The sequence below is a fragment of the Corvus moneduloides genome, chromosome 7, assembly GCF_009650955.1.
Source record: "Corvus moneduloides isolate bCorMon1 chromosome 7, bCorMon1.pri, whole genome shotgun sequence".
NCBI classification, from domain to species: Eukaryota; Metazoa; Chordata; class Aves; order Passeriformes; family Corvidae; genus Corvus; species Corvus moneduloides.
This window is the reverse complement of record NC_045482.1, coordinates 23,758,279-23,780,031: the sequence shown is the minus strand read 5'-3', so window position 1 is coordinate 23,780,031 and position 21,753 is coordinate 23,758,279. Positions and strand designations below refer to the sequence as shown.

The 21,753-nt window shown below is 45.9% G+C and overlaps 1 protein-coding gene across 6 annotated transcripts in view; it reads right to left on the bottom strand.

The window, feature by feature from the left end:
- Positions 1–21,753, bottom strand: part of CFAP65 (cilia and flagella associated protein 65) — a 32,268-nt gene that overhangs the window by 9,092 nt on the left and 1,423 nt on the right. For 5 of the 6 annotated variants that reach the window (XR_004241274.1, XM_032114651.1, XM_032114655.1 and 2 more), the window contains exons 4-23: positions 21,234–21,336; positions 19,391–19,557; positions 18,086–18,285; positions 17,261–17,406; positions 15,980–16,202; positions 15,391–15,656; positions 13,931–14,131; positions 13,153–13,515; positions 12,278–12,415; positions 11,157–11,402; positions 10,511–10,735; positions 10,116–10,268; positions 8,701–8,866; positions 8,026–8,154; positions 7,308–7,524; positions 6,278–6,406; positions 5,819–5,995; positions 5,116–5,182; positions 1,203–1,313; positions 233–424 (exon numbers count right to left, since the gene is read on the bottom strand). Coding sequence is in view for 5 of the 6 variants with exons in the window: in XM_032114651.1 (XP_031970542.1) it covers positions 233–424; positions 1,203–1,313; positions 5,116–5,182; positions 5,819–5,995; positions 6,278–6,406; positions 7,308–7,524; positions 8,026–8,154; positions 8,701–8,866; positions 10,116–10,268; positions 10,511–10,735; positions 11,157–11,402; positions 12,278–12,415; positions 13,153–13,515; positions 13,931–14,131; positions 15,391–15,656; positions 15,980–16,202; positions 17,261–17,406; positions 18,086–18,285; positions 19,391–19,557; positions 21,234–21,336 (3,619 nt within the window). In the remaining variant the exon portion in view is untranslated. The remainder of the gene's footprint in view (positions 1–232; positions 425–1,202; positions 1,314–5,115; positions 5,183–5,818; positions 5,996–6,277; positions 6,407–7,307; positions 7,525–8,025; positions 8,155–8,700; positions 8,867–10,115; positions 10,269–10,510; positions 10,736–11,156; positions 11,403–12,277; positions 12,416–13,152; positions 13,516–13,930; positions 14,132–15,390; positions 15,657–15,979; positions 16,203–17,260; positions 17,407–18,085; positions 18,286–19,390; positions 19,558–21,233; positions 21,337–21,753) is intronic. The other variant, XM_032114653.1, reaches the window with a different exon arrangement.

The following is a 21,753-nucleotide window of genomic DNA, read 5'->3' as shown; positions in this document are numbered from 1 at the left end:
GGATGACTCTGGTTGTGGAAGATATCTCTTCTTGGGAAGAAAAAACTTTTGAGACAGCAATTTATCTGCTCCATTTCCAGACCAGACCAGCCACTCATTTGCTTTCAAGACTCTGCTTCTTGGAGGAATAGAGCTCAATTCAGCCATAGCATGACAAGGACCAACCATCAGTAAGAAACCTAAGGAATTTTAGGTCAACAACAGAATCTTTCAGTCATGAGGAGGGTCTTACCGAGTATGTTTTAGCTTCCAGTGGAGAGAAGATCCACTCAATGTGGCCTGTTTCACCAGGGGGAATTTCTCCTCTAGGAGTTAGGCAGACAAACACAGGATGCCGAAAATTCTTCTCCTGTATCTTCACAATGTTGTCCAGCTGAACCTCAAATGTCACAGGCATGGAGCCACCATTGTAGAGTTTATAAATCTGAAGTGAGTCAGAAAGAGCAGTGCTTATTATACCAGATACAAGTTAAACTAGTTAACGCTTCACAGAGGATGCTGATAAGCATTAATATTTAATTAATCAGCTTATCTCCTAAGAATAAGGAGACCTCATAGTGTCCAGATTTAACACTGAGGCTCTGATAGGCAGCTGTGCTGAAGGTTTATCACCACACATGTACATTGATAACCAAAGTGCCTCTCCAAATGGTGCCCTGCCAATTCACAGTAGGGGGAAATGAATACAAATTAGCTAAAGGGATCACTGTAAAGTGGATTACTTAAAATGCAAAACCACTTGTATTAAAGTGATCTTAATTCAATTTAGACTTGTTCATTTCCCAAGTAAATTAGACAGAACAGAATCAAAACTGCCTTTTTGCTGAATAAGTGTTTAAGGAAGTTAAATTAATTTACTAAAAACTAATTAGGATTTATTTCCAGAGTACTTGGAATGGCTAGGCAAGTTTTCACTCAGACCCAATGCAAGAGAATAAGTGAACATGCCTCATAAGCATTCTGATTAGAGTGAACACCAAATCTTGTCAAACTGGAGATGGTGAGAAGTACTTTCCCTGCTGCCATCCCAGCCACTGTTTCCAGACTCTGCCTAGAACTATCCTCAGAGTTCTCCGGGGATGCTTTCCTGTGGAGGCCATTCCATTTCCTGAGAATTGCCTCAGACACTGCCTGTCCGTGGGATACAGTAGTACTAGCTCCTTCCCTATACTTGCTGCTGGGTTTGGCTCCAAGATGCTCACCTGTGTGGGGGGGTGGGAGCCTCCAACAGCAATGGGTGCGAAGTGGTGCTTATTGGATGCAAAATGAACGTACCGCTGGTTGTGTTCCACTGTCACACTGCTGAAGGTCAGCTGCAGTGGAAAGAAATGCAGTCACTTTCTCAAAGGGCCTTGGTCCCATCACTAAAAACTGCACAAGGACTCTGAAGTACTTTGCAAGCTGAAGGCCACACAGTTACAGACTTAAATTTGTAATACCAGGATAGCGTGTCCTAAGAAAAAAAATCAAGGAAATGGAGAACCTACTCAAGATTTTCTCTGAAAGGTTCTCTTCTTGTATCAGAAAGACTCTACTTTTCTCTCTGTTATGCCAGGCATCAGCATCAGTGCTTCTCCATGCAAGTGTATGGTGGAAATTCTCCATGAATGAAAGTGTACATAGCAGAGTGTGCAGCTGTCACAGCCAAATACTTTGGAAAGACAGGATTTAGGTAAGTAATGGCCTTGTCTTGGAAAGGACCATCTGGATGTCTTCTGGAGTGCTCCAAGAATGTGTCTAACAGTCCAAAAGCTAGAAGCAAGTCCAAAAGCAAGAAGATCCCAGCTGAACTTTAAGTGATCAACTCATGATCAAGAGTATCCTGTTAGCAAAGCAGCTGCCAAGCACTCCAAGCAAAGCGGAGAGATTTATGGAGCTATTTTATAGGAAGGATTTTGCATCTGCATTTTTGCACAGGCTCCTGCATTTTGAGAAAACTGCAATCAGGCTGAAGATGCACCGATGATGCACTGTTTTCTGCAGGATCACCCCAAAGTACCCCTGAGCTGTCTGCTTTGGGGTAGAGGCTGCAAAGCAGTCACCTAGTAAGTAATGTCTCTACATGGGCCAACAGGACCCAAGTTGCTGCAATTCACAATATGTTAAGCCTAAAGCATGGCTGTTTTTCAAATGCATGTGTAAAAGACAAAGATAGACACCTGCAGGAGATACTATATCAGCTGCTTTAAAAAGAGCAGAGAATGACAACTCCTTCTATAAAACCCATTCCAGTTCAGATGAGGAGGGAGCAAAGAACTAGAAATACAATGTTAGCAAGGTCCCACATGGAATCTTATCAAAGCACTACATGAGCATTCAGCCTCCTGAGAATCACAGTTTGCCAGATGGAGTGGAAGCAGGAGGAAGACAAAAGCTTTGCTTTCAAACTTCAAGGGAAAAAGGGCTAGGAACCTCCCTGAGCTTTGGGAGTGAAACATCCATTTATATAAATTCAGTCAAAAAGCCATCTTGCATTCTGACAGACCAGAACTGCTGAGGAAAAATTATCATCAGTTTCCATTTGACACAGGATATGACATTTAGAGGATTAGCAGTTAAAGAGAGGCAAATGGACAAAAGCAAAGACCTGCTACAATCAATTCTCCTTCTGGAGTGCATAGACTTCATCCCACAGTGAAGACTTAAGAGCATAAGAGGGGTGCCAGGGGATGCCAGGTTCCTCAGGGAGGACAGCTGCCTGCAGAACCCGTGCTGCAGGTGATAACATCTCAGAATACCTAACTAGCAGCTATGAAGTGAAGTGGAAACACTTGCAGTTTATAGAACCTATGTGCTCAAGGATTCTCCTTGGGATCCAGCCCTTCTCTCCAGGAAGTTCTGTGAACCAGCCTACCTCATCCTGCAGCACATGCAGCTGGCTGGGCTTTTCCTACTAAAACTGCTCAGGGCTGCAAGTTCTGCCTAGCCAAATGATCTCAGAGCTCTGAGAACAAGCAGTCTTACAGGTGAAGAGGCAAAGGACAATCTGTGAAAGCATTAGGCAGTGGAAGGCCTTGTTTCCCTACTGCACAAGGAATTGGGTAACACACACGTCCCACAGAAGTCTCCTCCTACAGCCAGAGGAAATTGCAAATGAGAAATCAGTTTGGGTCCTTTAGACTACCTATAAATCATCAGAGGACTAAAAATTGGCCACCGAATGGCGAAGGAAGAACAGAGAAGGAGCTTCTCCTGAAAATGAAGTAGACAGGCTCTGTTGGGGAAAGAAAGGAGCAGGAGGTCAAAATCTATCCATGTGGGTAAAGTCATGACAGAAGTCAATTTAAACCCAAAGAAAAAGCACACAATGGCTTGCAGGTGGCTAACATCACTGCTCTGAAGCCAAGTAATTTGGAATCTGACCGAGTAACCAGGCAATACCCCAGCCCAATGGTCTCCTCTGTTTATTGTTCCTTTCTGAAATTTCCAAAGCTTAACTTTTCAGATGACATTACAGCATTTGCTTCCCTTAAGGTTAGCATATGTTCTGCACATTTCACCAGAATCACAGGTGAAGATTTGCTCAGCCCTGGAATGTGAGCACACTTAGGGCTGTTTCTGCCACAGGAGCTGGAAACTCTGTGCACTTCATGCCATGACTGCAAGGAAAGCAGGCACACTGTGTTCAGTCCCACAGCTGCCCTCTTTGCAGAAGCATCTCCCACTCCTATTTTTCAATGTCAGCAGTTCAGTACTGGCACTGCATCTCTGCAGGTTGCAACCACCTGCACTGCTCCATGCCTCTGGACTGGCTTCTACAGCTCCTATTGCCAGAGCTCAAATGCACCAAGGGATCTTTTCATCCCCATGCTTTTCCAGCCCCTTCTGCAAGGATAGCATGACAGAGGGTGGTGGCCTCCAGTAGCCACCAAAGCCAGTGGCTATATGGCAAGAGAGGATGTATGCCCTATAGGCTTCTGGTGCTCCAAAGCCTCTTCCCTCACTGGCCAGCTAGTGAAAGGCTCATAGCCACTCTCAGGATTGTGCCAGGCAGGCAGAGCACAGGGAGCCCGTCCAAGGGCTTTGAGGGAAGGCACAGTTAAGCCACTGTTTGAACAGCTTGGTGAAAGGGTTGGATTTTCAGCTGACAACAGTCCTGAAAGAAAAGAAAAATAAAAGAGATGTGTGAACACAATGGTCTCATAGGAAACTTCAGAGACAGACAGGAAGGCTCAGCCGGGCATGACTGGTGCCTGGCAGAGCACAAGGTGACTTTGACTCTAACTGACAGTTTGAGAGAGGGGGAGAGAGGGAAATTAGTTTCAAGCCTGAGGAAATGCTCAGGGAAAACACACCGCTGTCACTGTCAGCTCTGGGATGCTTTAGAAAGCAGCAAAGCAGGAAGAATGAGTAAGAATCTCTTCCACCATTGGTAGGAGAAATAAGTGGGTGGACAAAGGCTGCAGCCAACCAGGAATGCAGGGAGTACCCTCTGGGCTTGGGGAAGCAGCTGACCCCAGAGCTGGAAGATGCTCTGCCACTCTGTTCATTCCCAAACTACCATCACAACAGGTGGTATATTTGGAGAAAAGCACATTTCAGGGGGTGTTGAAGAGCATAGAGAGTTGATGAGACGGAGAGATTCAGGAAAGCTGCATATGAGAGAAGCAGGATGGGCTGCAGATCTGAACTCCAGCCACATTGCATGGAACAACTCACAGTGACGCAGATGAAATGAGGGCAAGCATGCACAGGGATCTTGACCATGAGTTACACCAGAGTGTGGAAAATATGCAGGGACTGTAAAACCTGGGAAGGCTGTTTTGGGCTTGGAGTTGTCTTGAAGGAAGAAGCAATTCTGCACTAACACCACTAACAAAATACAAAGGTTAATAATAAATAAAACCCAGTCCTCTTGCTGAAGGACCCAAGAGATGGTCCAAGGACTGTTCTGCTAGTCCACTGCCCATATCACACTGTGCTGGAACCACAAGTTTGTCAGAATATTGGTTTTGTGTCTCTGCTTGGCCCTCTGTTACTGTCTGGGCAGTGCAAATTCCAGGGGAAGGCCACAGCCCCCTGTATGTTATGCAGCTTCTGGGGAAAACACCTCATAACTCAGTTCCTACCTGCTGTTGTTCTGCAGTTGGAAGGAAGGGATACCTGCTATCTTACCAGAATCTCATGGCCATAGGAAATCTTCAGCAGGACAGGGAGGCGATCAGTGCCAATGAAATCATGTCTAGCAGTGAAAGAGGAGAGAGAGGAAAACAGTAGAAATCAATTTTGTGCCCAGGATGACAGAGTCAGTCACACAGAACATTAGAGACAATTCACTTCCCAGCTAAAGAGTCACTGTTGCGTAAGGGCCCGGGGGGAGGTGGGGGGGAACCCAGTTGTGTTTGGGTGGGAATGAGTGATACAATGTTGATTTTAGTCATACACCTATTTAGGGACCCAAGTTTCTAGGCCAAAAAGATGCCAGTACTCCTCAGATATGGTCTGCTTTGAAAGGGAAAGTGTTCAGCTTTCTTCGTACCTTCTGCAGGCATACAAGGGGTAGCAGCTCTAGCTGATGACAAAAATAAAAATATCACTACATAATCAAAAGCACAGCAAGTGCAGCATCTTGTTCATCTCCTCAACTGTCAAGTCAAGGAAGACCAGTATCCCCAGCATGTCACACTAAATGCCTTTTGCACTGCAGTGTTAAAGGACATTAAAACATTCTCCTGAGGAAGTCAAGCTCTGTAGGGTCCAGAAACTGGACCTGCTCAGGAACTTTCTATTTTCCCAGCCTCTGCTGTGGAACATATGAAGGGGAAGGAAAATCTGGCATGAAAACTCAGGGGACTGACAGCATGTGTTGTTCTGGCACCTGTGTGAGAGCTGGACAGATTTCTCCTGCCCTGGGAGAAGTGTTCCTGACTTTGGGGAAACACTGAAGAGCTGGTTATCCTGAACTCTCATCTGGTGCAGCTCCTGGGGGGTAAAGTCAGTGTCTTCTGCCCAGTGCTCCATGTCCATCTTCTGATCAGAAGGAAACAAGAAGGCCCTAGGGAACAAATCAGCTGGTCAGCAACAAGGACATGCAACTTCCCCTGGGCCATGGTCAGCATATTCAATCCAAATGGGCTTGGCCCAGATGGTGGCTACATCACATTTCATCAGGTCTGATCTGCAGCTCTTTGATTGCTTCCCCACCCAGACTCACCAAGAGATCTCAGCTGCAGCTGTGCCTACAAACCCCACCCTATCAATATGCAAATGTCTCACAGCCCTTTGAGCACTTACAGAGCCCCAGAAAGAAGGCTGAGCTCTAAGGACCACTGCTTACCAGTCCACAGGTACCACACCCTTGTTCTCCAGCAGAAGCCTCGCGATGGTAGGCTCTGAGCCTACCGGGGCAGACCCAAAGTCAAAATCCAGCAGGAGAGGGGTGTACACTGGAGGGATCAAGCATGTGCTGGTCACAGGAGAAAAAGAAGATATTAAACTGAAACAGGAGGAAGGGTCATCAGGGCATGACAGGGGAAAGGCCATTCTATACTGGCTGTCTTCCTTATAATTCTTGTCTGACCTTCTATTCCTGGCCCTTTTGAGAGAAAGGATACTGGGCATAAGGCAGACCTTCTGATTTTCTTTTAAAAATCTTTTATACAGGTCTAATGAGAGTGAGTGACATAAGAGAGTCCTTCTTACCCCGAAGTCTCTCTTTAGCTCCTCAGGACAAGGAAGTCACTGACATACAGGCCCAATGGAGGGCCACCAAAATGGCTGAGAGCTGGAACACACTGGCCAGGCTGGATGGGGCTCTGAGCAACTTGGTCTAGTGGAAGGCACCCCGTTGGAACTAGACGATCTCCAAGGTCCTTTTCAACCCAAGCTATTCTATGATTACAAGGGGCAACTAAGAGACCTGGATTTGTTCAGCCTTATGAAGCAAGGGCTCAGCGATGGCAACCACACAATTTGCAATACAAGATACTCTGATGAGATGCTAGGAAAAAGGTTTTTACCATGGAAATGGTTAAGCAGGAGCTCAGACAAGCTGTGGTTTCTTTGTCCTCAGAGATTCAGCACTGAACTGAATAAGGCCCTAGCCAACCTGATCTATATGTCCTGGCTTTGGGCAAGGGGCTATACCAGAGACTTTTGGAGGTCCATTGCAATTAAATTATTCTCTGTTTCTGTGACTCCTTTCTAGGGAGCTTAAGCAGAGAAGTGGAGGTGAGCAACTGCCTACAGCAGCTAGGATGGAATAACAGGGTGCCACGCAGCAGGGAGCTGCAACACATGCCAATAAGCATCTCCATCTGGCTCATGCAAGGGACTCAAAGACCCTCTGAGCCATTCCCTCATCTTACCTGTGCCTTGTGGGAACTCTGTAGGTGAGCTCACCAGGAGTTGGGTCTCGCTCCAAGTATTCATTCAGTGTGTCCAAGGAGAAGAGCTTCCAGATGTGCAACTTGCTGGCACTCCCTGTTATAGTAGCATCTGTGATGCGCAAAGTTGGGTAGGTGCCTGTTGCTACAATGCAGCAGAGGGGCTGCTGCTTCTCTTTCATGCTTGCAAGATCTGCAGCTTGGGAGAGAAAGAAACACCAAAAAGTAGTCATGCACCATTCGGGGGCTGCTGCCTGGGTCATTTTGACTGCAGCAAAGGGGAAAGAGGCCCTACCAAGACCAAAGAAAGAAACAATGGGCCTTTGTACGTAGTCTTTTCTTTGGCAGCTTCTCAAAACCCCTAAACCACTGACTTCTAGTTGTACCTTGACTTCTGCATTTAGACATCACCAAAAGACTATGAATATGATCCTTTTCAACAGTGTCTTTACACAATTGAGTTCTGCGCTATGTGAAAAAAAACCTTTTTTGATTTAAGCCTACAGCCTAATTATTTTATGAAGTGCCCCTTGTTTTCATACTGAAAAATCATAAACAGTTATTTATATCTTGTCTTCTCCCTATCATTCATATGACATTACATTTTTCACTTTCCAAGCTGAAAACTCCTTGTCTGGCTAGTCTCTTCTTTTACAAACACTGTCCCCCACCTCTGAACATCCCAAAACATCCATCTCACCTGTGGGTGTGCAAGTAGCATATTTGATTGACCAGGTGTAACGCAGTCGACGAGTTGGCCTTACTTTTATTCGGACAAAAGCTTTTGATCTTGCTAAGATTGTTCCTCTCGAGTGTTCCAGCTCTAGAGCTGTAGGACACGAGAGATGGCATGAGCTCTTGGCATCACTGTCTCTTACACCACAAATGTGGTGGCACACAGATCCCTAAGTCTACTTGCACTCCAGCCACTGCCACTCCTTGTCTAATTGTTAGGATTAGCTTCAGGTTTTGAACTTGGGATTCCCAGCCTACAACTGCAGGCAGCTCATTGGGAGCACCCAGATTGCCTTTGGGCAGCAAAGAATAGGGAACTTCCCCACAGGAGGTCCTCTAGAAAGGCGGCACCACCATTTTTTCTAGTAAGGTCCTTTATTTAATTTCCTTCTCTGCTGGGAAATTGCATCTTATTTCAAGGTCCAGATTGGTCTAACTTCAGTTGTCAGACTCTGGATTATTGTTTTTCCAGCAAGATAGAAGAGTCATTTCCTATGCAAAGGAGCAGACAGCTTGAGGTTTGAGAGAATCAGTGCAAGCAAGCCAGTAATCACTCCAACCTCCGAGTTCATTCTAGATTGATTTTGGAGAAAAGAGAGGAAAGCTAAGGTCCTGTCCCATGCTAATTCCTTTACAGTACCCATTGGATCGCTGCGGACCTCCTCAGGGTTATGGGGCCCTGTGATGAATTGTTCCACACTGAGGATGTAATTCAGAGTACAGATCCCATCATTTAGCAGTACAATGCTGCAGCTTTGTTGACCACCAACTAGAACATTTCCAAGGTCCAGATGCTCCTTTTGTGCCTGGAATACAAACCCACCGTGCTGAGGTCACTTTAACGTGTCAAGAATAGTAGTTGAGTGTAGCCACCACTTATCTCACCACATGCTGATCCCTTGGCACGTGCAGTGCAGTGCAAAGGGCTCCCTGCTTTGTGTAGGACCTGGCATGCCCTGATAGAATCATTAAGGTTAGGAAAGATCTCTGAGATCACTGAGTCTACCCATTGACCTCACACTGCCAAGTCCACCACTAACCCATGTCCCTGAGTGCCACATCTACATGTCTTTTAAATACTTCCAGAAATGATGACTCAACCAATTCTTTGGGCAGCCCATTCCAATGAGTGACAACCCCTTTCCTAAAGAAATTTTTCCAAGTATCCAATCTAAACCTCTCCTGGTGCAATTTGAGGTCATTTTCTCTTGCCTTTTGCTTATTACTTGGGAGAAGAGACCAACACCCACTTTGCTACAAACTCCTTTCGGGTAGTTGGAGCACAATAAAATGTGGAACAGGTCTGCAAAGGACTCAATCCCTCTTCCAAATGCTTTCTCCTACTGTTTTTTAGGGTGTTTTCTGGGTAGGATGTAGCTTATTCAGGGCTGTGAGACCACTAGCTGACCAGCTGCACTTGGGCCAAGGATGAGAGATATTTGCTTGCCCTTTCGTGACTGCTTAAATAGTCCCCCTCTCTTTTGGCTAGTTGTGTGCTCACATACAATTTATAATGACTAAGTACCTTGAAGATATTATCACCCAACAATCAACATGATTTACATGGGGAAATGATTTACAAGGTAAATCATTAGAAAATGATTTAAGAAACTTGACTAAAAATCAAGGTGGCTGCACAGACCTGCAGGTAACAGGAAGAAAGCCAGGTGGAGGTGTACTGGCTGTGCCACTTTAAAAGGTCCGCTACACTTAGAAATCAGACTAACAGCAAAACAAATGGAGAAGGAGAGCAGACAGAATGAGAGGAGACAACCATGATTCCCAAGAATCTAAATGGCTTGCTTGGTTTAGTCTGGAAGAGAGCAATCCCAGAGGATTTGTGAAGGTCATATTTGAACTGGCAGGACATTTGCAACAAGCTGCCATTAGGCCACTAGAATCAGTACTGTCGTTTAAACTGAAAGCAGTGTCTGGGAATTTTGCTGTGAATCCTTATTGGCTGCCTCCAGTACAGATTTTGCAAAAAGGGAAAGTCCAAGACCCCATCCCACCCTAGTATCCCCTACTGCTACTCAGTGGGCCCCTGCTCCTTACCCTGATGGTGCCTAGTGCGCCCTCTCCAATGACCCGTAAGACATAATGGAGACCTTTGGGAGACACGAGGTCTGGGCTCTTCCAGCTCACAAACACCATAGCATGCAGCACATACTTGGTCTCCTTGTTAGGAGTAAAAGTCCATGCCTGAGCCTGCAATCACAAGAGGCAAGAGTGCTGACAGGAGCTCCAGTCCAAAGATAAACCCAAACACCTCAACAATTGCATTTAATGCACAGTCCCTTCTTCCATTATAGCTAATCTAGGTCTCTACAGACACACCATCTCCATCTGTGTCAAAGATTCATACAGGGAAAGAACATCCAGATATTCAAAGCCAGGCTGTGGTTGTATTGTAGAGAGCAAACTACAACTTTGGTAGAACTTGAACTTACCATGGCTTCAAAGGGCTGGAGGATCCCTGCAGTGGGACTGACAGACAGGATCTTACTGTGAGACTGAAAAATCTTCCATGTGAAAACCATGGGTAGACTTGTGCAGTTTTTAATGGTGTACATTCGTGTAGAGGAGGTCCCTATATGGAGAGGTTTGAAGTAGAGATTTCCATCACCTTCTAAGTGCAAAAGAAAGGACTGCCCACAACTCCGGAGAACAATCTTCTGTGGAATTAAGATAAAAAGTAACAGACATTAACTAGAAGACTCAGCTACATCAGGGGGGACCTTGCAAAGATGTTTCTCCTTCCAAGAGAGAAGCAAGAACAAACTGGATGTTAATGAGGAGGGGAAGAGCTTTAGGCTGTGCCATCAAGTAGGGCCCTTAGCATAATACAGGGTATTCCAAGAGACGGAAATGCAAGGAACGAGGGGTACAGGACGTTTGGCACCACAAAGGCCTTCTTTCTGCAATGCTGACCCCATAGTAAGTGTTGAAAATATTCCTTCATTCCTATTTCCAAAGGGAAAAATCCAAACTAAACATTAGGAGACATAATAGGCATCACAGTGCAAGTCATTGTGAAAAGGGAAGACTACAGGGGACCAAAACTTTGCTCACCATCTTCCACTTCCCCCTCCTTACCTTGGTGTATGCAGGATAAGAGTTCAGCTGCAAGGGCAGGACATGCTGCTGCGTGACTCTGTTAACTGGGTGAGTGGAGAGAAAGAAAATCTGGTGGCCTCCTGGCATGATGTGTCCTGAGCTGGGCTTGACCATAACAGAGGGACAGGCAGTTTGGTTCACACTGAAGGTTATCAAAGAGGTGCCTGTGTTGGACAACAGCATGCTGCAGTAGGTATCAGTGTCACAAACTACAGGAGGAAAAGTCTGGTGAAGACAAGTAAAAAGGTTTATTTTCACTGGGTTTAAAAACCAGCTTAACAAAAAAGTTTTCACTATATTCAGTTCCAGGTTCCAATAAGCACTATCCCAAGTCTATGGGGAACTTTCTAACTGCTTATTTTCAAGGAAAGAAATGAAACCATGCAGGGGTACACAAATAATGGTCTTTTCCCTTCCCTCAGTGGCCCTCATGGGTTCATGGGATTGGTGAAGCTATTTTCTATCGTGCAGTGCTTTGTTCCCATCCAGTAAATGAGCTGCTTGCTGGTGCCTGCAGCTTCTGCATGGATAGTGACATCCTGGATGAAGAACTTCAGCAGCCTAGAATGTGCTCCACTTCATGCATATCAAATAGAGGCCGCATGGCCTAGATTAGCTGAGGAGATTTTATAAGAGGTTCTCAGGACTATTCTTACTTCCTAGGATCAGATCTCACTTTACTTTATAGGAAAAATACTTTATTGTGCCACAGAAACTGCAGGAAGAGAGAGAGAACCTTCCCCTCTATCTTACAACCACTCCTCTTTCGTAAGTGAGGATTCTGTGTGCCTAAGTGCATGCAAAGCTTTTGAGGCTCCTGGGAGGGGACTGAATACCCTTGTTAGAGCCTATGTCCACTTAAACAGAAAGGAAGGTGATCCTAACAGCTCTCTCACAGAGCTAATGAGTACAGCTGACATGGTGGAAGCTGGGAAGCTAATGCAGGAGGAACAGCATACTACTTTTGTACCATAGCAGGAGCCTCCACACCATCAGAAACCACCAAAGACACACCTCAGTGCAATGGGAGACAAAGTAAAGAATTCAGAGGCAAACACTAAGTGTCTTTGCAAAGATTCAAAGGTCAATCAGTTACACACTTTGGGGACATCCAGGATGTACTGTGGAATGAAGTGCTCCCGTTCTGCTTCATATGTGTGTGCTCTCAGCCTCACAGTCAGGCACCACGATGGACAGATGGTGGCATCGTTTTCAATGTTGGTGTAGTGTCTCATCACCTGCAGACACACAAGGGACAGCACATTGTGTAGAGGAAGGGAGTGTGGCAAGGTGCCTTCACAGAATCACGGATTAAACTGAGTTGGAAGGGACCAATTGCACATACTATCTCAAGCAACTGCTTATTCAATGACATCTCTGGGGCTAAGGAACTGACATTCTCAGGAAAGAAGGACTGACCAGTGCCAGATGAGAAACAGAGAGAGAGACTTGCAAATGCTGGGTTTCACTTACCAGGACATTTCTGGGTGCTAAATCTCCTGTAACTGCAGACTTGTGTAACGTGAATCCCACGTCACTTGGGCGAAGAGTGACAGTGCCCTCAGCAGCTTTACTTGTGGAGGGCCAGACACAAAGACCAAGTTATTGCCCATTACCCAGGCCACAATAACCATTCTTGTGCAAGCTCACATCTACACTAATAGTGCAATAATTCATAGTAATTCCTTCTTCAGTGAGGTGTACCATGGTTCATGCTCCCTGGGGGCAAGAGCAAGTGTACCTGTCCACATGCATGAGCTGTGACTTGTTTATTGCATTTATTTGCCAGGACACAGGTGATAGAGAAACTTTAACCCAACAGTGTATCAAAGCAATGGCCAAAAGAGTTAATAGAGGTGCTGGTTTGTCAAAATCAAAATTAAGGGTTTAAATTGAATTTTAACTCCTCCAAAATACTTTATTTTGCAAACAGTTGCTTGCTAGGTCATCTCTGGTCTTAGTAATTCCTACTAACCTTGTAAACAGCAAAACCTTCCAGCTCTGCTGCATAGAGACTGTTGACCTGAGTAGGCTTGCAAAAGACATAGAAGGTTGAAGACTTCAGTGGTGGCATGTCACAAATTTCAGGGTGCACTTGGAAGGCACTGCCATGGCTTGGAGTCCAGGCAACAGTGATATTTCCTTTGGTATGGTTGGTCACACAGAGAGGAAGAGGTTCTGCCTTGTGAGGTGGCATGCAGCATCCAAAATCATACTCCGTGGGGCTGACACTAACATGAGCAGGAAACAAGGCCAGGTCACTGCTTACACCATCGTAGAAATATTCAGTCATGGCATTGGGTTCAAAGTATTCCTTGGGTGGCTTGTCCTCAAAAATCTACAGGATGGAAATATCTCAGTGTGAGCAGGGAAAGTGTGGGAGACACGAGGCACTGATTGCCTCCATGTGCAAGAGGGCATGCAGGATGCACTTCAGTAAGAGTTCCTAGGACAGCTCAAAGTCTAGGCTTCAAGGAGGCTTCTGTTTGTAAGCCTCAATCTGAAACCACATGAAGCAAAAGATGACCCCATGACTGAATTAAAGCCAGAAAGTGGCTTAGTGACTGAGCCAGGGTAAAATCCAGCTGACAAAGGTAGTGTTGGTGTGTGCTGGGACCATCAACAGCAGAAATACTAAAGAAATCAGTCCAGCATCTGCAAGCCCTTCTAGATCTGTCTTCTCTACAACAGATGCCCAGCATATATAGAGAACAGCTGGAAGTGTCTTAGATTCCAGGGAGGGCAGCTCATACCTCAGGAGAAAGCATGAGGGCTCCCTTTTCATCCATCTGCAACTTCCCATCCTTCAGCATCATGCTCAGGATATCAGGGGGGTAGAAGGTCAGTCCCCTCACCATGTTGGTTCGGTACCAGGAGAGGTGTCTTTCCTGAAGGGTGGTTGGCTTAGCTGTGTCTGAATGGCAGGTACCCAAAAAGTCCACATACATGGGTTCCTGGGAAAACACAATGTAAGATAATAAGAAATAAACTGTCCTCTGATTGCTTTGAGAGTTACACCATACCAGTATCTCACTTCCAAAACCATGCCTGGAAAAGGCTTAACATCTGCAGTGTTAGGCTGCCATTTACTTTATGTCTTGATGTGAGACAAGAATTTTCTTGAAACTGGAGTGAAAATTGAAGGCATTCAGTGCACAGCTGTACAGCTAAAGTTAAGAGAGAGACCTACATGGACAAGAGCCATGTAGGATGCACCTCACCCTATCCATTACTGACTGTCCATATCCTATTGCTGATAGGAATCCGCACCACGGGGATTCTGCTCAACAAGAGTCCAGGTCCTGCACTTGGGTCACAATAACCCCAGGCAGCGTTACAAGCTTGGGGCAGAGTGGTTGGAAAGCTGCTCATCAGAAAAGCACCTGGGAGTGATGGCTGGCAGCAGCTGAACATGAGCCAGTGTGTGCCTGGGTGGCCAAGAAGGCCAAGGGCATCCTGGCTTGTGTCAAAAATAGTGTGGCCAGTAGGACTGGGGCAGGGATTGCCCCTCTGTACTCAGCACTTGTGACACTGTGCCTTGAATACTATGTTCAGTTTTGGGCCCCTCAGTACAAGAAAAACATTGAGGGGCTGGAGCGTGTCCAGAGAAGGGCAATGAAGCTGGTGAGGGGTCTGGAGCACAAATCTTATAAGGAATGGCAGAGGGAGTTGGGGCATTTAGCCTGGAAAAAAGAAGGCTCAGGGGGAATTTTATTGCTTTCTACAACTACCTGAAAGGAGGACGTAGCCAGGTGGGGGTTGGTCTCTTCTCCCAGGTAAGAAGTGATAGGACAAGAGGAAAAGATCTCAAGTTGTGCTTGGGCAGTGGTTAGATTGGATAATGGGAAAAATTTCTTCACCAAAATGGTTGTCACCCCAGGCTGCCCAGGGATGTAGTTGAATCATGATCCCTGGAGGTATTTAAAAGACATGTAGATGTGGCACTTGGGGACATGGTTAGTGGTGGACTCAGAAGTGCTGGGTTAATGGTTGGACTCAATGATGGTGGACTCAGAAGTGCTGGGTTAATGGTTGGACTCAATGATCTTAGAGGTCTTTTCCAATCTTAATGATTCTGTGATAAGTATTAATGAAAATGCAGTGGGAAGAGATTTGCAGGGACTACTAAGTGAGACAGGCCAGTCCTGTTGGGTTACACTGTAAGATGTCTTTAAAGTATCACAGCAAAGAAACTACCCTTTGCCTCCCATACCTGGTGGTGGACAAGGCACACGACTCTGCGGTGATAATTCATTGGGTGAGTAGGTCGAAAGGTCACCTTCAGTGTCAGTGTTGTTTTGCCCTCCAAGACTCCACAGGGGCGATCCAAGGAGAAGACGCTCCCTTTGTTGTCAATATCAAACTGATAAAAGGCCGGGACATCTGACATGTTGCTGATTTTCAGTGTCTGCATCAAACTCTCTCCAAGATTGATCCAGTCAAATTCCACAGAATACTGGTCCAGGGACACAGAAGGACCTAGCACAACATGCAAGATAAGATCCTGGACCTGTCATAGCTGTTTCTTCCAACATGTCACAAGCCACTGCTTCACTTAACTGATCTTCCCAAACCAGAATCAGCTCATCAGCAAACCTACTAGTCCTAAGAAGCAGCTAAACATTCACTTAAAACAGTCAGGCAAGTATAAATCCCAAACAGTACACCAGGGACAGCCAGGATCCCAGCAGAGTTTAGTCTGTGACTGCAGGCTATGATAGTTCCTAGTCCTTCCCCAAGCACTAACCTTTTCCCACCAGTGGTAAGAAGCTGACAGGGAGAAACAGGAAAGGCTTTGGTACCTTTACATGAGCCAACCACTTTCAGAACAGTCTCCAAGTGGCATCCAGTAGATCCGATAGTGAAATAGGAAGTACTGTGCTCTCCTACTATTTGAGGCTGAAACCGTATGCACAAGACCAGCTTCCCTTTGGCAGGGACAACACCATGGGACACATCACAGGAGAAAACATAACCATGAAGCAGAGGGTCTTTTTCTTGTTCTATTCTACATGGTGCATCAACCTACAAGTAGAAAAGAAATAGGTTAACAAAGGATCCAACATGAGGCAGGATGGCTCTGAATGCAGGACACTAATCAGGTAAGAACTGTAGTTCTCAGCAGTGCTGGACACCACCAAGAACACCAAGGCCACCACAGAAATGCTGTGCAGCAAACCTCTGCCACCTTGTTCTGATGGAGAACTGGTAGCAACAAGCTCCCATAATATGCTCAGAAATCAGCATGCTGCAGCAAAACTCCTGGTGATCTCTGGGGATGGAGTGCCCCTCCTGGTAAAGATGGCTCAGGGTGTCCCTAGGGGTCAAAGTAGCCTAAGTGACTGCTATGACCAGGGGAACATGCAGGCAGAGAACTTATTTCCCTCAGCCCACAGTTCCATCTTGTTTATGGATCTTCTTTTCACAAAAAAACCAAAGCTGGTGCTCTGACACCTTCCTCAACACCCTTAAAAAAACCATCCTGATCCTTGCCTGGCAATGTGCTGAGCACCACTGCAGTGTGAATAAAAACAGTATGACAAATGAATGTGTCTTTTCCACTCCCAAGCTGCAGGGCCTGTGGAAGAGTCAGCACTGCTGTCATCCATGTCAGCAGTCTCTGAGTACATCCATCCATTTTGAGGCTGGGATGGGCTGAGCTGGCACAGGTAACAAGGTGCTCAAATCCATTTGACTTTCTGAGCAATTCACTGGGCTGCCTGGGACACACACACACACCAATTTGACACAGCTGACGCACAGGACTGATGGGCTTGTCCAGGGTGAGCAGGAGAGCTGTAGGATGCAAAGGACATGGCAGCTGCCTGATCTGGACCAAGCAGAGAAGGGAAGCAGGAGGAAGCTGCAATACCATGCTGCAAATGGCTAAATTGCCAGCACTGTAGCTGGAAGGCAAGGGTGAATGGCATGGTTGGTAGGGGAAGGCTCATCATCTCTGCTTCATTCACATTCACACTTAGGTTATTTTCACAGCATTAAGGGAGATACACAAGACCACATATCCCAGAGAAATGTGTCAGCATGCCAGCTTCTCACAAGAAGTCAATCTCCCCTCCACATACCACAGACATGTTGAAGATTTCCACACACTTCTCCACAGTTGTCCCCACTGGTACTGATCCAAAACACAGGACATCCTGAAACTTTCCAGGCTGTACACCTTCATATTCCTTTCCTGTCACACTCACACGCAGGCAGGGGTATTTGGCTGTTAAAGAGAATAGTATACTGGATTAGGAAAGATAGGTGGAACCTCCATTCTTGGATATTCAACGCTCAACTGGACAACCCTCTGAAGAACCTCAGATAACTCCGAAGTTGGATCTGCCTTCAAAGTTGGCCCTGCTTTGAACCAAATAAGCTCCCTTCCAGCCCTAATTTACTTAACTCAGAATCACATTTTTTGTTTGTCAGTGGCCATACAAGTCACTTCAGGCAAGGACTTGTAATGAAATCATTGCTTATTTTAGCTTGCATCCAGAAAGCTTTAGAAATTTCCCTCTGCTTCTCTGTCTAGCAGGGACAGACAGGAGACACTGAGTGCAGACATAGCCAGGAGTTTGTAGAGGCTTTTTCCAGTGAACTCCTCTCATCTCTCCCTCTCTGTCAACTTAAACAGGCCTTGAAAATGCTGGTTTGGCCAAAGCATGCCACAGACCATATTGGACCCTCTGTCTCTTCAGGTAACACTTCCAAATTGGCAAAAGTACATTAGAGAATTTCACAGGCCACTTTCAAACCATGGCTTCACTTACTCATCACTGGGTTGAGCCAAATTTGGCAGAGCATCCATGGAGTGCAGGCCCTCCATGTATCCCTGTAGAATGCTATTCCAGAATTAGGGGTAATACACATTTCTTTCAGTGTTAAATGCAAGAAAGACTCACCCAGGGCTTTTAGCTGGATTGTCCTCTTTTGTTTCACTTCACCTCCAAACCAGCATGTTGCTACTGCATTATGCACCCCAGCCACCTCTGGCTGGAAGGTCACCTTGACCATGCACTCAGCACCTGGGTCCAGTGTGCTACGGTCAGAAGTCATGAAGAAAGGGCTTGGTGTCTCCCAGGAAAAGACGCTAATGAGATCACTAGGAAATGGAGATACATTTTAAGGAGATGAATGGATCATTTGCTGCCTGTGCAATTATGCATAGGATGGGCCTTTCCCAACAGGTTATTTGGTCAGGACGGGAAGCAACCAGTGCTGAATGGAAGAATTCCTAATGCATCTGGACAAATATGTGATGCTGTGAAGAAATTTTTCTCTTGTCTCTGCAAATGCTCTGTTCACACTTTAATGAATCCTGGTTACTACAGCTAAGAACTTTATTAATGGCCATAAGGTGATACCAAGCAAATCAGCTCCAAAATTAAGTATTTGCTTTTCCTGTGTCTAAGTTTGCAGCTACATAATTCCAAATGAACATTTGTTCCTCTGTTATATGCTCAAGTGAGAAGAGAGGATTGAGCTATTTCCTTAATACCTCATTCAATTTTCCAGAACCCCCTTTGCTTGGTTGATTTCTGCAAAGAACATGATACGCCATCAGCTTTTTCTATTTTATTGATCCAAGGTGTGTGTTTCTTACCATCCTTATCCTCCAACAGCCTGGGCCTATCAGTTGGTACAAATTATTTCTCTAAGTGGAGACTGAAACACTTGAAATGGCTGGAATCACTTGGTTGGAAGTACACCTCCTCCTTGCCTGGGAACTTCACTGCATTCCTTTCTACAATACTGTCCTTCCTCACTAAAACAGGACAAACCTTGGTAACCAGGACCATCTTTGCTCCTAAATGACTAAAACGTTTCCAGCTGGTAGCTCATCTCTCCCTGTTCATGCTGGGCAGGTTGCCTTTGGTTAAATAGAAGCCCAGGCCTGTCCTGTGAATGTGGGATGTTCTCAGTGGGACACTGTGCTTGTCCCCACCTAGTTCCGGTGCATGAATGGTTCTCAGCATATGCTGGCAACAAGCAGATGTGAGATGTCAAGATGTGCCCACAGTGACCTGTACTACCATTCTGCTGCCTTTTCTGCCCAGACCTCAGGGGAGGCAGAGATTTGCCTCCTGTTAAGGCAGCCAGCAGAACCAATAACCACTGGAATGAGCTGCATTCATTGGAGAGTTCAAAAAAGTGGCAAAATACCTGACAAAACAGAAAGAGTGTCTCCTTAGCCACCTCTCACTCACCCAACATTGCACACAGGAAAGGTCATCTCCGTGACATTGTGGACAGCACAGACAGGCAACTGGACAGCAGCCGGCATGGACAGACCGAAGCGTGGACGCATAGCACGCAGGGCAACAGAGAACTCACCCTCAGCTTTCATAAAGAAGATGCTGTCTTCATAATCCCTCTGCACAGAAAAGCAAGGGGAGACAGCAGTTAGATGGACTCCACCCTGGGGGTACTGCAGCTCTACCCATGGGTACTTTGGCAGCAAAATAGTAGAGAGGGACAGAACCCACTCCTGGCTCTAAGTACCTACCCCCTCCTTGAACAATATTTTATGTTTTCAGGCCGTGTAGTATGAGCAAAATACATAGGGCAGACACATTTGAGTTTCAGAGCAGGGAGGGTCACAGGGACTGCTGGAATGGCTCAACATCCAGAGGGACTCCGGGAGCAATGGTTTTAGGTCACACTAGTGACTGGCTGGCATACATCCACAATTAAAATCTCACCTGTCACCATCACCTCTGCAAGTGTTGGGGAAAAAATGTTGGCAACAGAGGCACCAGTGGAGGCCTCTGTGCAGGACAGAGAGCATATGAATCACTCAGAAAAGGCAGGCAGTGTGGAAGGTGCCCAGGCATACTCCTCTGTCAGAGAGCACACAAACACCCTCAGGGAGAGCAGTTGAAGGCCACATTAGTTTCACCTGATTTGTTTCAATGCAGATGGATTTCTTTCAGTATTTTCAAGATTCCAGTTCAGCTGAACTGAAGCATGAACAGCCTTTCTTTGAGTTCCACAAGCACAGAAGTATTACTCTTTGATTAAATGCTTTGTCAGCTAGAGATCCAAGCAGATAACACACAACTTAAAGATGCAGTGTTGACAGCACTGTGTACAAATAGCCTCAGGACATCTGCTAGCCAGCCAAGATGGAAGGAATTGAAAGATGTGTGTTTTCTATGCTTCCCATTTGTCACCCCTCCTGAGTAACACTTATACAGGTAAGGAGAGACCTTGGGCACTGCAACACACACAGTCTTTGCTCTCTCTAAGAAAGGCAACCTCCTGCTTTAGCAGTTGATGTGCTGCAGACAAACTATTCACTGAAAATGGAACAAGGCCAGCAGCTTATTTCATAAAGGGAACGCTGAACAGTCATCAAAAAATCATGATACTAAGAGAGCAGGGTGTTGGGAATCTGTTCAATGACCATGCTCTATGGCTAGGACAGAGATATACATCAAAGACATACAGCTGTCCACAACAGCCAGAGATCAACACTCAGAGCCAAGACAGACATTGCAAACAACGTGAAAATCAAGAAAATGGTCTAGATGAAAAGAATCATTGCTGTTTAAAATAAAGCTTAAAGAAACCCAATCCATCCAAAAGAAGGGAGGCCCCTGACATATCCCTTTAGAAAACCGGTAGCCCTTGAATGTAGAGGGTTTGAGATCTCCTGTATGAAAGCAGAAAGTGAGTTCCTCAACCCAAGGTTCTGCACTAAAACCACCCAGATATGTTTCCTTGGGATCAAACCAGGCGTGGACAGTTTAAGCACTTTATCTTACTGAGTTGAGAGCCAGAAGTGGTACGTGAAAAACTGGGAATACTTCTTGTGAGGATTCCTCTCATAACTACAGGCAAACTCTGCAGAGAAGTCAGGGATTAGGGCTCCCTCAGGTAATGAAGATGTGGAGAGAGCAGGAAGGTCATTCTGCCCACTCTTTCTATGCTAGAATTTCCCCAAGGTCTCATGCATTCAAGTGAAAACAAATCAGAAAGGACAAGAGAGGCAGAGGCCCACTGCCCTCCCCCGGAACACTGAGAGCAGATGTGATGTTGCTGCTTTACCTTTTCCCTGGGCCGGAAAACGATGGGCAGAGTTAAGGACATACCAGGGCTCAGAGTAATCGGCTGCTGGAAAACAGTGAAGAAGTATGGCGTGGAAGGAGCTCTAGATAACAAAGTCAAAACAAGAGATTTTGTCTTAGGGCGTGCAGTTTAAGTTAGACAGCAGAAAAGAGAATAAATAACCAACACCTCCAGACCCCACAATTTAGAAGCACTTCACACACTGGACCCCAAGGGTACTTTGGCAGCAAAATAGTAGAGAGGGACAGAACCCACTCCTGGCTCTAAGTACCTACCCCCTCCTTGAACAATATTTTATGTTTTCAGGCCGTGTAGTATGAGCAAAATACATAGGGCAGACACATTTGAGTTTCAGAGCAGGGAGGGTCACAGGGACTGCTGGAATGGCTCAACATCCAGAGGGACTCCGGGAGCAATGGTTTTAGGTCACACTAGTGACTGGCTGGCATACATCCACAATTAAAATCTCACTAGACTGGAAATGCCTCACAGACAGAAG